General features: G+C 43.5%; 1 protein-coding gene across 3 annotated transcripts in view; it reads right to left on the minus strand.

The window, feature by feature from the left end:
• The window catches only part of CHCHD6 (coiled-coil-helix-coiled-coil-helix domain containing 6), a 111,415-nt gene that overhangs the window by 41,432 nt on the left and 55,153 nt on the right, over positions 1 to 14,830 (minus strand). For all 3 annotated transcript variants that reach the window (XM_080350812.1, XM_080350811.1, XM_080350810.1), the window contains one exon: positions 10,536 to 10,606. In XM_080350812.1, coding sequence (XP_080206938.1) covers positions 10,536 to 10,606 — 71 coding nt within the window. The remainder of the gene's footprint in view (positions 1 to 10,535; positions 10,607 to 14,830) is intronic.

Here is a 14,830-nt window from a genome sequence, read left to right on the forward strand (position 1 = left end):
CACAGACAGAAGGTTTCAAACACAGCACGGTGATCACCAGCTAGGTGCTGCTGATAGGTTCCTTTTTTAGAAGAATTATTATGGGTTTGGTATTGGAAAGCAAGAAAAAAGTGGAAGACGTGTATGTATTTGCTAGTCCTTCCACCCAGCTGAAAAATCAACTAGCCAAGAGGAGACACAACTTGAATGCTTTAGGTCTTGGCAGCTCTTTAGACTAAAGCAAAATCAGGAGCTCCACACCATCGCTTGGCTCTATCGCGTAGAGCAGCAATTCCAGATGGAGTTCAGAGCAAGATCTTCTTACCTTTTACTCTGGGAAACCACTCAGGCTGAGAAAAAAAAACCTCGAGATAGAGACTGATAGTATCTAAATCTAGACATTTAGATAACTCCGCTCAGAAAGTAAAAAGACACATGGAGTATGAGCCAACTTCATAGCAGCTGCAAGCAGCGACCAAAGTGGGGCAGCAACCTGGAATTTCCTGTGAGCTGCAAAATCCAACCATCAGATTAGCTGCTTTCTGCTGTGTTAGTTAACTAAGACCAAGTCTAAGACTAAGTTGGCACCTGAGCTAACTTGAGCAAACATTAGTCACTCCGGTGCAGGGGCAGCAAAGCCCAGGGCGCGCAGCAGCAGCTCCTGCACATCAGGGAGGAATCTAAGATGTGTCATACAGTTGGTGAGCATGTTTATATAGCCAGGGTCTAAGACTAATGGCAGTGATGCTTTGGTCACATAAATGCGGAGTGCTGCCATGCTGCACTGTACATATCTAAAAACCGATAAGTGGTTAACTGATCTGTAAAACTGCATTTTCCCCTGGGTAGCAGTTGGCTCTGATGGCTTCTCTTTAACATGTCAGAAAAATAACTCCAGACAGATGTAATACACAACACACAGAAAGGTTCCATCCTCTCTCATTATTGCATCCTTGACATTTACAGCAGAAAATTAAACACAATTGAAGCATTTCCTTCACATTTAACAAACTCCTCGGCACAGAACAAACTCAGCACAGGTTGCAGGACGCTGCGCGATTACAAAGCAAACACTATGGCCTCACTACAACCGATGGGGTTCCCCGATCCTGCATGTCGGCTTGACAACGTGGCTTGAATGAAAGAGGGAAAAGTCATGTTGCGGCTGCTTGGCAAGAAAATAAGAGGTGGAGGAAGCTTAATAGATTATTCAAAAGTCTACTAAAAATTCTGCAATATTTAAGCTACATTGTAAACAAACTGGATGTCTCGTGAGGACAAACTAATGTAATCATGAAGGAAATATTTCTGATCAGCCTCAGGTATTCAAAACGCTGCTTTGCCATCGGCCTGAATGGAATACAAGGCTTGTAGAAGTAACATTATGTATGGAGTAAAAGGGGATGAACTGAACTAAAACAAAAGGTTCAACCTCGTGACAGTTTTAATGAGAACAGTGGCACCACCTGCAAACTTAGCTGAAGCGGTTTTATTCCTGTCTTTCTAAATCACCCCCGTATGTCTTGTCATGCTGTCTGTCTGCAGCACCCCCTGCACGGCTGCATTTCAACAACAGCTCGCCCAATTCTCTTTTTCCCTATCTTGGAAGTGCCTAATAAATACATATTTATAAAGTGCGATGAGTTTCTGGGTGACTCTGTGATCCTCCAAAATTTGTCACCCAAGTACTTCCCAATCTCTGTTTTAGCAGTTTTCTGTCACCACCTCTAATTTTGGAACTCCAACAATGTCTCCATTTCAGCAACTGATGCAATGAGATTGTGTGACCAACCCAGGGCTGGTTCCAGCTCTTCCATATTTCCCACTTTGATGCATGACAAACTCTCCCGTCCTCCTACACGGTTTATCTTCACACAAAAGTGGTTATTTCCCATTTGACCAATGGGTCATCCTCAAAGACTCTAATTTATACTTCACTGCGCTTTGCCAAGTGCAGTTTCAACTAAATTTAACTCAGCACCCCATAAGCTGCAGGCACTGGGGTTTTGGTCATGGGCTGTGGGTCTTTGGGGCAGGAGGAGGGGAGCAATATGCAAAAAACTGCCCAAACCCATACAAAATTAAATGATCTCTACTCTACTGAACCTGCAAACGCAATAACTAATCGTGGCTATTAGCATTCTGCGTGGCAGATGGCAAGCGGGTTGGAATAATGAGAGACTTTTTCCCACAAGTGGATAATTCCAATGTATATTTGGATGTAAATTCTTTACTGATTATGATGGTAGAATACAGAGTTAGGAGAAAGTGCCAGTTTGGAAGATGAAAGGAAAACTACTGCCTCTTCCTTCGCTTGCCAAGGGACACAGGAGTGAATAGAACTGGATCTCCTGCCCACAAAGCCATGCACCATTTCTTCCAAAGATGCCAAGCTACTAAAAGTTGACTAGCAAAGATGAAGAGCCTAAAGTTAGCAGCAAAACCGTCTCTGGAAGCCAAGCAGGAATGAGTCAGAATCTTGTTGCTGGAAGGAGTTCTGTGAATCAGAAAGGAAGCTGGCTCAGCTCCCACAAGGCAGAAAAGCAATATAGCAAGCAATAACCCAATCTGAAAACAACACAAAGCCCAACAAGTGATCCGAATCGGGATTTTCTTTCTCCTGATAAAAAACAGCGTCTCAAAACTGGTTAAGATCTCAGGTCAGGAAGGGAATGTGTGCGGCACTGGCCCTAAGAAAATGGGGGTTGTGGCAGCGCTGTAACGTCTGGGGGTTCAGTGGGGAACTGCCAGCTGGGGCACCCCAAGCCCCCATTGTTGGGCTATTAAACCTCTTCCCAAAAAGTCTTCTAAAGCGAGCACCTGAAGATGTGATGTGCTGATTTCACACAACCGCAAGACATGAGGAACAGACAGATTCAGCAGATTTTTCCCATGTGAGATGATCTCGTAACGATGTCAGGCTGCTAACGAAACGTTCTTTTCAAAAGAAAACCCTGACCGCTCATTTGAACAGCAGTAACTTTTCTAAAGTGCCAATCAGCACTATACGAGGTCCCTACAGTTTACACCAGGCTCCACAAAGGGCTATCAGCGACAGACACAAATATGAGCCCATCAGTATATTCTGCACTGACAAAGCGGCACATCCTGCTAAAGATGCAGAAACAAATTTTGAGAGGAGAATGAAGCTGCCAGCGTTAAAGTTCAAGTGGGATCTAAACATTCACCTTATTAAAAAAATAACGCGCACTTGCTCTAATCTTCCAAACCTCGGTGCCCCCTTTACCACGTTGTGCAATTTGCTGAGAACTGACTCAGCAACATCCCCATTAAGCAGCTACTCACCCCCTTGAGAACGTCGATAATGGTGCTTTCAAAGAACACTCACAAAGCCTTGAAAGTCTGGTTTGGGGAAAGGCTGAGATTTATTTGTTTCTTTTCTATTTTTAAATGACTATTATAATTCAAGAAGCTCTCCAAGAACTGAACAAAACCCTTATAGAAAACAGTTTAGATAACACGGTTTTAAGTTTGGAGAAGAGCACATGAAAAGTCTTGGGTGAGTTAAAGAGACCCATGTCTATAATAATAGTCATCCCTGAACATGCAAGTGCTCCCGTCTTCCAAATGCCACTTCTTTGGGCCATATTACTTACGATTGTGGTCAGTGTGGCGTGTGTATGTCCCAGACAGGCAGGCAAGAGGTATTTCCAGGACTAACAAGGAAGAGATCAGGATAGGAAGGAAGAACCAACCCCAGCAAGGTCCTCTCACAGTACCTGGCCAAGCACCACCTGACCTCGAGACTGCAAAAGCTATGGGAGTCCATAGCCTAGAAAACTATTTTATAAATAATAAGTTATTAAAGCTCGGTCTGATGGCAGAGATGGTTTTTCTTTAACTTTGTAAGGGAGGAAAGGACCTCGATGTCTCATCAGCCAAACATCACCACCATCCTCTGTGCAGATAGACCACCACGATGGAAGGTGTCCACCGCCGTCTTGCCATGGTCCTTAGCTCTTCAGAAGGTGGAGATACAGAAGGTTTGACCTACAGGACAAGCTATTCCTCTCCTCAAATTTCCCCTGCTGGTACCTGCCCTTGGTCTCTCTTGTCATCGCTCCACCAGTCCAGGAGGAGACTCCGGCTCAACAGTAAGTACAGATATTTTGCACAGCGCGTATAATCCACAATCAGGAATACAATTACTGCTCAAAACAGCAACATTGCCCTTGAAATCAGTTGCTACTGAATTAATGACCAGATTGTTAGGAATGTTACTTCAACTTTGCCTTAGGCTGCTAATTAGCAAACAAGTCATTAATTCAGTGGTAACAAGTGGTTTCTCAGGCATTATTGCTTCTGACATCTTTAATTCCCCACTCTTTTTGGAAAGCTTCCCCAGACAACTTTAACCTCAATCCTCTACAAATCGACCCCAGGCCGCTACCACCAGCACTCTATACAACACACGCTGGAAGAAGAGGCAGAAAACCACAGTGGGAATAAGCTGAGCTGGGTCATTAATTAATATTTATGATACCTTTCCCAACTCAAGCCAAGGGGAGGGGGCAACCCAAGGCAGAAGTAGTTCTGGACTTCAGTGTGGACCTGCGATTACATCTAAATACACAATAAAATACTATGAAACCTGGAGAAACCTACCACGGTACACAGTGGAATATGTAATTCCCAATCTGAGGGCAGAGATCTGCTTCCATTTTCACTGCATTCTCCATGATAAAGAGCTCTGAAGTGAAATATTTCACGTACAAAGTATTTCTGAGGTTTGTTTTAACAGCTGCACAAATAGCCATGCTTTTGAAAACAATCTGGATTTGGCCTGCCAACAAACCCTGATCTAAGGGGTTTATAATGGCAACATTACTACAGAATACAAGTGCTTTCCATGTAAAAATCAATAGCAATAGAAACATCCCTAATAGACTACATGGAGTCTTTGGCACCTCTTCCTTTGCTATTCCAGACTTTGCTATTCAGGTCCTATTTTATAAATTCCCAAGTTTTACCAATGTACTTTTGAAGAAATGCTCCTGCAATTCTGAAAAGATCTATTAATATTTTACACCAGTTTTTCAGCACTAACAGAACTGTGATCTCAGGTCATGGGGCTGATTTATTAGTGGTTCCTCATCACGCAGGAGAGGAAAGACAATACTATGAACTCTAGATTAAACATCATTGTACTAACTGGACAAAAGGAAAGTTTTAGTTAGAACCAGCATCTTCATAATCCCCAAGAACTGAACTTCAGCAAGGAGACTCAACAGCTCGGATGAAGCATTCCATCTAATAAATTTTCAAGATTTAAAATTCAGTTCAAAAAAGAATAACCTGGCCCAACTGGAACATTTACACAAATCCGTTACATGTATATTTGACTTCTATTACCACATAACACATTCCTACAGTAGTAAGGGAACATCCCTTGCTTGGAAATCAATGCGCTGGCACAAACAGCTGCTCAACAAGGGGCCTTCCAGAATTTGTAAAGATAATGTTATGCTAATGTAAATGAGTGAAAATCTTCGTGACGCAGAACTGAAAACGATCAGGAAGTTTTTCTGACAGTAAAATTCACATCACGTAAAACAATGAAGTCAAAATTGACCCATCTACTCTTTTCCCCTCTTCTGAAATAACTGGGAAACTCACGCCTTATAGCCAAGATTCCAATTTCCAACTGAGAGCAACTTTATAAATGCGGGAAACAGCAAAGCTTTGACTAATAACTCGTCTCTTTATTTAAAGATTACATGAAACAGAGCCGGTGCAGACAGACGTTCTAACTCACACAAACCAAGGACCGAGGGAAGAACAGGATGGTGATGGAGCCAAAGCATTTTTTGTGAAGGCATCACCATCGCAGGGCTCAAAATACTATGTTGAAATAAGGCTGGGGATGAGCTCCCAGCACTAATCAGTCTTTTAGTCCTGAAAACTCTGAAATCCCTATTGCAGAGGCTCTTAATTTCAACACTGAATTAATCATTTATCTAATCTAATGACAGGAGAAATCCCAGAGCAATTTTGTTTGAAAATGATGATGTCTTTACCCTTCTTCTCCTCGGGCTTCACGACTGTCCACATAATAACCATTTCCGAGCTTGACTCATGGGTACAGTCCCCCATTGAAATATCCGAGGCCTTGTAGTAGATTTCAAGATTAATAAACTCAAATATCACCACATAACTATCTTAGAAACCTTCCAGAACTACACAAACAAGAAAGGAGAAAAAAAGAAAAGGCATTTCCTCCAGATTCTGGTTAGCATTGCCATTTTAATTGAGAGGCCATCAGCCTCATTAAATTTTGTGCAATTCAAGAAAACCTTCATTTCCACGAGTACCAAAACCAAGCCAGTTCCCAGCAAACTGTCCATCTATGGACTTTCTCCTCCCAGCCCCACCGAGTCTATGTGGTTCCTTACTCCATGTTCAGCCCAAGATGATACTCACTACTTGCCAGCTGCTCCAACATAATCACCTTAAATACTCATGTCCATTAAGTTTAAAGATCTTAGGACCATTAAACAGAACTCTTAATCCCATAGGGAGTAAATCTCTCTGGCAGCTTCTCCATTGGAAAGCTGCCTTGGCTTCAAGGCTGATCTCTCTCAGGATAATATACTGATGTTCTTTATGTGTTTCTTGGGGTCCTCAGAGCACAACATGCAACACGGCCATCGGTAAGCGGCTTCAGAACCAGTTCTGCGAAGTATAAGGAGATCTCGGAGGGAAACGCGGTTTCAGAACAGTTTTATCTTTTAACAGCTTCCTAATCCCCTCGCCCCACTCCCGTGGCTTTACCTTTGAGAGTCACACCCTCCCCCCGCCAATTCCCGCATCCAAATTTAACAGCTACAAAAATAAAATAAAAGTGTGATAAGACAAGCTTCACAAAAGAAAACAAATCAAATTTTTGAGAAAAACCAGCATTTTGAGGATAAATCTAGAGTGCCTGTACTAAGCCATAACCTCTTTACTGATGTTTTTTTCCTTCCCCTTAACAGATTCAGAGACTGTAATAACATTTAATCCTCAGAAGCTAATCTAAATGTAACACTCAAAAGAAGACAAAGACAACGCAACAGAAAAAAAACCTGTGGCCATTGCCTTTTGGGAGCGCTGCCTTATCCCTGGAGCGAGCGCATTAATAGAGCTTGGAATGAAATGCCATTTTATTCTCCGTAGTGGGGAGGGGATTAGCAAGTTGTCTTCTCTAAACCCAGTCTGAGTCATGGCTCTATGAACACTGAGAAAAGGATGTGGAACGAAGGGAAGGGCAGGGAGCACTGGCTTTTTATTTACACGCGGCTTCCTTTGTGGGTGGTTACTGATGTGCACAGTTTGCTAAACACGGAAAGAAGATGGGGGGAAAAGTTCTAGGTCTCCAGACTTCTGTTGGTTAACAAAAGAAGAAAATAATAATGCACCGATTATAATAACATCACGGAGACAATATGTCCGTGGCAACCGTCCAATTCACCACAGCATGTAAGCAACAAGGGCAAGTTGCTCAAGGTGCTGAAAGCTGCGCTCCGTGGTTTCTTGTTGCTAGGATCTGCTTCTGGGAGAAAGAACCAGGTTGGGCAGAGCCAGAACATAGGAGGAGGAGATGCTGTGGTAGGAGGAATGTGGAGACAGGATCAGGCTGGGTTCCGGTGAAGAGATGAGGAACAAAGCCCATTGCACAAGTGAGGCCACGCGTCCTACCTTGAAGTAGAAACCAAGAGCTCATGACTCTGCCGGTGATTTAATATGAAGTTCAGGACTAAGTACTTCACTTCTGTTTCCATACAAAGGGAGATAGGAAGGTTTATCTGCCCACTTCGCAGGTGTGCTGTGAAGGGTCACTGGTGGAAAGCTTGTACAATGTTCCTCAACCCTGCAACACCTGGTAGTCACTAAGGAGAGGAAATAGTCTGTGGAACACTTGACCACTTGAGCAGAGCTGTAGGTGCTGATAACAGAATTACCAAAGTCAATACATTTCAAGAAAACACTAGAGTTGTGTTTCACATGTTTCTTATCCAAAAAACAGGCTACTCACTGTGGAAACAGCCCCAGCTCTATCCCCCTCTCCCTCCATCGGCTCTGATGATGTACAACGGCAGAACACAACAAAGATTGGATCACTTGGTCTTGCAAAGCACAAGTGCCAGGGGTAGGTCAAAGACTTCAGTGAAACACGATGACAGAAGCCAGGGAGGAGACATTTGGGCAGGAGATGCACTCTGCTCTGCAGATGGAGAAAGCCCCGCTGCTGGTTCCCTCTCCTTACAGGAGCTGTCGTAGCTCAGCACTGCAAACAGGCAGAGCTGCGCTTCATTCATACTTGGGCGATATTCCAGTTCATGTGATTTTGATGGAGTGTCAGTTGATTCCTGCCAACCAAGCTACTAGATCTGCATCAATCAGTCTTACCTTAGCACTGACTGCATTTGTGTGTCTAATATGAAAGCGCAAAACAAGATGAGCAAACTGTTCTTTCCACTGAAGTCAGAGGATCTTGTAAATTATTACCATAAACAGGCTGTAGAAAGACTCGAATGTACGACACCTAACAAGAGGACCTCACGACATGTGGACTTCAAGTCCTGCCAATTAAGCCTGAATGCCAATGTATGACGGAAATTCCCCTGACCCTGTCCCAGCCTTATCATGACATTCACTTGAGGCACGTGCATTCTCTGACAGTGTTTGTATGGCACGTTGTACACCATAAAACCATCCTGGGAAGGATCACGGCATACTGCTGTACGAGGTGTACGCTTCAGGCTGACGGGACAATGCAATGATTCTTCCCTCACGAACAATTATTAAAGGGCATTCCCAATCCCGGATCGTGCACTTCAACGTGCAGCTCAGTGCAACCCTGGCTATTGCCGGCAATTTCTACTGTAAAGAAAGTATGATGTTCATCTTCCTCCCCAGTTTCACCAATGCCAAACCCTGTCCCTTCTCAAGACGCCCCCAGTCACGTTATCTTTTCAGACAAAATTCACATTGGGGCAGGTGTCTTTTCTGGCTGCATAGTCTATGGAATCTGCACCTTTCTGATGGCTCAAGTTCATACGGCCTTCAAATAGAAGGACATTGTGTGATAAGGCTGGGGACTGGCACATGATAAAGGCCCAAAGAAAAGCAGAAGGAACCCCTGAGAGACCATAAATACATTTTCTTGAAAGAAAGAAGTCATTAGCATTTGTGTCAGTCTCGGCCACTAACCTTTATGAGAAATGGCCACGTTCCTGAGATCCCTGCATTACCTCATTTGACTCCACAAGGAACAGAAGAGACCAAATGAAACTGAAACCTCAGGAAGCAAACTTCAGACTACTATAAAAAAATAAACTACAGTCTGTAACAGCAAGTAAAGAACATCACCCAAGATCCTCTTTACATCACCCAAGGTCCCACTCTCTTTACAAAGTAACAAGGATAAATTATTGTCACACATGTTCCCAAAAACTGATCACACATCTGCAAAGCAAATTGAAGACTGAACCGATCAAAGACTGTTAGAACTATATGTCCTATGAATATTTTAAATGATATTTAAAAACAAAATTTAGAATTCTACTATGGAAAACTGCATGAAAATGCACGCAATGTGTTAGCTGCCTTGTTTTGGCTTTTTTAGCAACTTATTGCTTGACTGTCCAAACAAAAATGTGAAATTACAACAGGTTATGTGATGCTTTGGCAGTCAAACATAATTTTAAATAAAGACAGCACAATATATTGCACACCCCATTACCATATTCCATCACTACTATATTATCTATTTATGCAATTAAGTATTGTACAGTCTGGACTGGACCCAACTGGACTACATATGTTGCTACTCCAGTTTACTGCATGTTGGCCAACTGTTTACCCAACTGAGATCTGAGTGCTGCTCTTGACAGTGTAATTGCTTTGGACTCATTAATATTAAAAAATTATAGAAAATATTTTTTCTCGGACAGCTGTTAGTGTATGTGGAACAATAAGGTATATAACACTACCAGCAAATACAAATGGAATTTAGACACTAAATATGCTCGTGGTAAAAAGACAATGGTAAAAGTCTGCACCAAGGGCAATAAAAATGTCAGAAAAATCACTGCACCTGTTCTAAGAAGACATTCATGATAATTACAACCGTTTTGATCTAAATGTACAGGGCTAAGATTTAGGCTGTTTACCTTTTTCTTCCCTGGACAATGAAAATTTGGGAAGTGGTGCCATTCTCCCTACTCACACGCGCAGGTTAAATATGTTGGGTCAAAGGTTGAACAGATTCAACATGTTCCGTTGCCATTTGGAAAACCTTAGTAAATATTCCCATTTAATGTGAATTTTCCAAGTCCATGTCTTCTCTCTTATTCTCCCTTGTAAGATCTAACAACTTGATACTCAATTCTGTCAAGCTTGGTACAGTGGATATTCGCTTGCAACTGCTCAGTCCCCTAAATACGTGACAGGAGGTAACATCACACTCCGTTTATGGGGATATATCCAGAGGCTACACGCAGAATTATGAAATGTAACTGGAAACGCCAAAAGGAACAAAAATGGGTCCTCACTTTATCCACTGCTCCGCCTTGGTGGCCGCGTCCTGGTACTGCTGGGATGTCAGCTTGTAGATCTCCGCATTCTGAAACACAGAACATAATGCGTTCAGAAACAAAGAACGCAATGCTCAAGTCTAAAAATTAAAGGCATCTCAGCTCTTATCCTGTCAGAAAGTTATATTCTATAATTAATAAAGATTTCCAACAACAAACAGCATATTCAGTTCAAAGAACACAAAAAAACGCTTAAAAGTTGTTTTTTTCTTTTCAGCACAATGCGTCAAGGCCACAAAACATCCTCCACTCCACGTTCACCTTTGTGAAGGGAACCAAGGGGAAAAGGTCACTAAAACCAACCCTCGGCTTTGATTATTCCACGTAACCACAAAAACAAGGTGTCTCAAGCACCGACTTATTTTGTGTTCTGTTCTCTTTTTTTTTCTAATTAATTGCTGTGAAGGATCTTCTAAGTTCCTGATGCACAAGCACCAAATTGGCTGCTAGCGCTGCAAAATCCATTTCAGCGCCTCCACTGGTGTGAGTTATCCTTTAAAAGAAAATTACGCAGCCTGTTTCCCTTTCAACAAGGCAGGGAGGCAGATCGGGTATCAGTTAAGGCACCGCCAAACAGGGGCTGGATCTTGCTGCAGGGCTTAAGAATCACAGAATTGACTGGGCTGGAAAAGACCTCAGAGATTATCGAGTCCAACCCTTGGTCCGACTCTAGTCCATTTATTAGATCATGGCACTAAGTGCCGTGTCCAATCTGAGTTTAAAAACCTCCAGGGACGGCGAGTCCAGCACCTCCCTGGGCAGCCATTCCAATGCCTGACCACTCTCTCTGTAAAGAATTGCTTTCTAATCTCCAGCCTAAATTTCCCCTGGCAGAGTTGAAGCCCATGCCCCCTTCTCCTATTGCTGATGCCTGGAGAAGAGCCCAATCCCCCCCTGGCTATAACTTCCCTTCAGGTAGTTCTAGAGAGTGCTGAGCTCCCCTCTAAGCCTCCTCTTCTCCAGACTGAACAAGCCCAGCTCCCTCAGCCTCTCCCCATAGGTCTTATGTTCAAGTCCCTTCACCAGTTGTGTTGCTCTTCTCTGGACCCGCTCCAGCACTTCAATCTCTTTCCTGAGCTGAGGGGCCCAGAACTGAACACAACACTCCAGGTGTGGCCTCCCCAATGCAGAGCACAGGAGAAGGATCACTGCCCTTGTCCTGCTGACCACGCTGGTTTGGATACAGGACAGGATACCATTGGCCTTCTTGGCCACCTGGGCACACTGATGGCTCATGTTGAGCTTCCTGTCCATTAGTACCCCCAGGTCCCTTTCTGCCTGACTGCTCTCCAGCCACTCTGCACCCAGATTTGCATTAAACTCTCCTGAGCTTGCCCAGCGTTTTAGTTCACAACTGCGCAGCTGCTGAAGGTGGAGGATAAATTCCTCCTCTCGGCTGCGCTTACCAGCCCCCGCAAAGCACCGAAGGGCCGCGCACCCCCAGCGGTTCCGCTGCGAGGTCTCATGTGGCTGAACTGCTGATAAAGCCGCTTCGGGCAAAACCTCTGGACTTTACACCCAAACAGCTGCAATCGCCTCGCTCCAAACTCATCTGCAGGGCCCTTCGTCTGAAAAGGCATGCGAAGCAAATATGTAATAATCAATCAAAAAAGTGACAAAAACGGTACTGCGAGTGAGGACAGCTATTCATTTATGGCCGGTTCTAGCTGCTATCTCGTCTCCGTGCAAATGCGGTCATTTTATATAGAATACTATTCTTGCCCTCATCATTTATTTTCCCGTGAATGCAGCTGTGGTCCTGCCCACGATGAGACGCCACATATTGTTCGGTGGTTGGAAAAAGGAAAGGACGGATATAACTCAAGTTCTATTAGCGGTTCTGCCACTTGTGCGAGTCGTCGTTTTCCATCTGCAAGCGAGGGATAACAGCTGCCCGGATCACTCGAGTTGTGTGAAGCTGAGCTAATTGGAAGGTTTATACAAGCTTCTCAGAGTCCAGGCTTCAAGGTGCTATATTTAAGCGTTTTATCTCTGGTGCCTGAATTTATGTCACATATTGAAATAAAAAACCACAGAACAGACTTTGCTTTTCCAAACTTTGACCTAAGAGACAAACTTAAAGTGAGAAATCACAGATGAGTAACCACTTCAAAATGCGTTTTGCCAGCAAATTGTCATGAATGTTTTCATTTTCTTACTCGTTACATAATGGTCGAACTTCTAAGCTATTAAACCCATTTCACTCCTTACTATAATGAAAAGTTCAGTTTTTAATGGAGCCTTTTTCTCTGTCCTGTAAACAGACCTCCTGACTTCCAGCTCCCTGCTGTTACTTATTCACACATGAAACCACAAGACCTGTGCTTCATTAATTAAATTTGCCATTAAAAATTAAATAACGTGCATAAGTAGACGTAAGCGTTATCTCCATGGGATTCATAAGTCTCACCGTTTCTCCAATTACTACCCAAGCAATTTTCATGTTTCATAGTCTGATTTCTCAAAGGGACTGGATTTAAGAGATCAAAATGAGAGAAAGTGGGAAAGAGAGCAAGTGAGGTAGTAAAATTAAGCATTTTTCAGGCAATAGGAAGCAGCCCCGTCAAATACTATTAGCCTGCAGCACTCTGCAGCGAAACAGTAGCAAGAGAGGAAAACAGGAATAAATATGTTGTACGTGAGACCCAGCAAGAGGTTGGAGTTTAACCCACCTAAAGAAAGGAAAAATAGCCAACAGATTCATTTGCTGGTCGCACTGTCGATTAAAGCGGTTGTGGCACAACCTGAACTGGTTTATCAGAGTTCAACTGCCCAATACTGTGGTCGGCCCCATCTGCAAAAACGTCAACTACAAACATGGACAAAAATAGCTGGGAAAGAAATGGTACGAAATGGCTCTGGATCCTAAAGCTGCTGAAAAGCAGGCAAGTGGGAACCTGAAGAGAAAGGCAGGAATCTCTGCACGGGAATGAGGAGAGACCCAGGCTCGAAGAAACCACAAGGCCCCTGGCACGATGTGCAGATCACGGGGGACACAGGAGACCTGCGACCTGCATGTGAAAGCCGCTGAGCTTTAAAAATGAGCAGAAAACATCTTTGCATGTGATGCAACTGGGCCTCTTGCCTTTGGATCAGACCCCTCTGCCTCCTTCCCTTGTCCTCCCCAAAACCCCTAGAAATCTATGAAGCGCTATTTCCAGTGCTGTCAATCAGTGTCTTTAAATGCTCCCCCAAGCAAGAAAAACAGAGTTTTACTATTTAAACCCGAGTTCATTCAACAAGCAGACTTGTTAAACAGGTTTTTCTTGGTCTCTCGGCCTGTTCGTAGCTTGGGAAAGTCGGGTTCACTTTTGTCCTAAACCCGGGCTCAACGAGCAGACATGTGGGTGCAGCCACAGCAGGTTCTGTGACTTCAGGCTTTTACTTCCAGAGAATAATCTTCCAAGTATCCTCACCTATACGACTTCAGATGCAAGATGCCCTTCATTTACAGTATTTTACCTACCACCCTGCGGCAGGGGATAACGTTCCGATGACCTACGAAAATCTAGGGCTTTATAATAAGGTTGCAAACGAGGAACCAAGCCAGGAACCACCTCTGCGGTTTCAGCAGAGCTGCCCACGCAAAAAGGTTCTTCAGCAGGATCGAGCTGCGGCAATTTGCACTTGAAACGAATTCCGAGCTGCCCTTGGTCTTAGTGAAGTCCTTTAGCTTCATAAAACAATATTCAGTTGCGCAGTAAGAGCGAGAGCCTTGAACACAAAATTACAAGACATCAGTGCGGCTTTTAATTTACTCTCGCAATATGTGATGCTTGAGATAAAATGGCAACTCGCAAAGAAAAAGTTGAGCGAGGCCTCGACTATTATTAAATAGAGCTCCTGGCAGTCTTAGTTGCAGAAATAAGTTTAAAAACATGACCAAAGGACACCATAAGGGCTCAAATAACAAGAGACACAGAAAGAATGAATGAACCACCTAAAATGTTTCACTTCTCTCAATAAAGCTGAGCCTTAGGGGAGCCAGGTTCAGAACACGAGAGCTTTGTCATCCGGGGAGAGAGCTCTCCGGAGAGGACAAACAAACTCAACAAAGAAATGTTCGCTTGAAAGATTTTCCCCTGCTATTAAATGATGGTTCGTAGCAAATAATGGAAACACTGAGAAGTTATAAAAATACATAACTAGAGCCTAAAGACCAACAGAACCATTTTCCTTCACCCTGCTGCTTTTCAACAACGGATTTGCTGCTATACCCTTGCTCCCCACTCTTCCCAAAGCACCTTTGCACT

Source organism: Nesoenas mayeri (assembly GCF_963082525.1).
Source record: "Nesoenas mayeri genome assembly, chromosome: 10".
NCBI classification, from domain to species: domain Eukaryota; kingdom Metazoa; phylum Chordata; class Aves; order Columbiformes; family Columbidae; genus Nesoenas; species Nesoenas mayeri.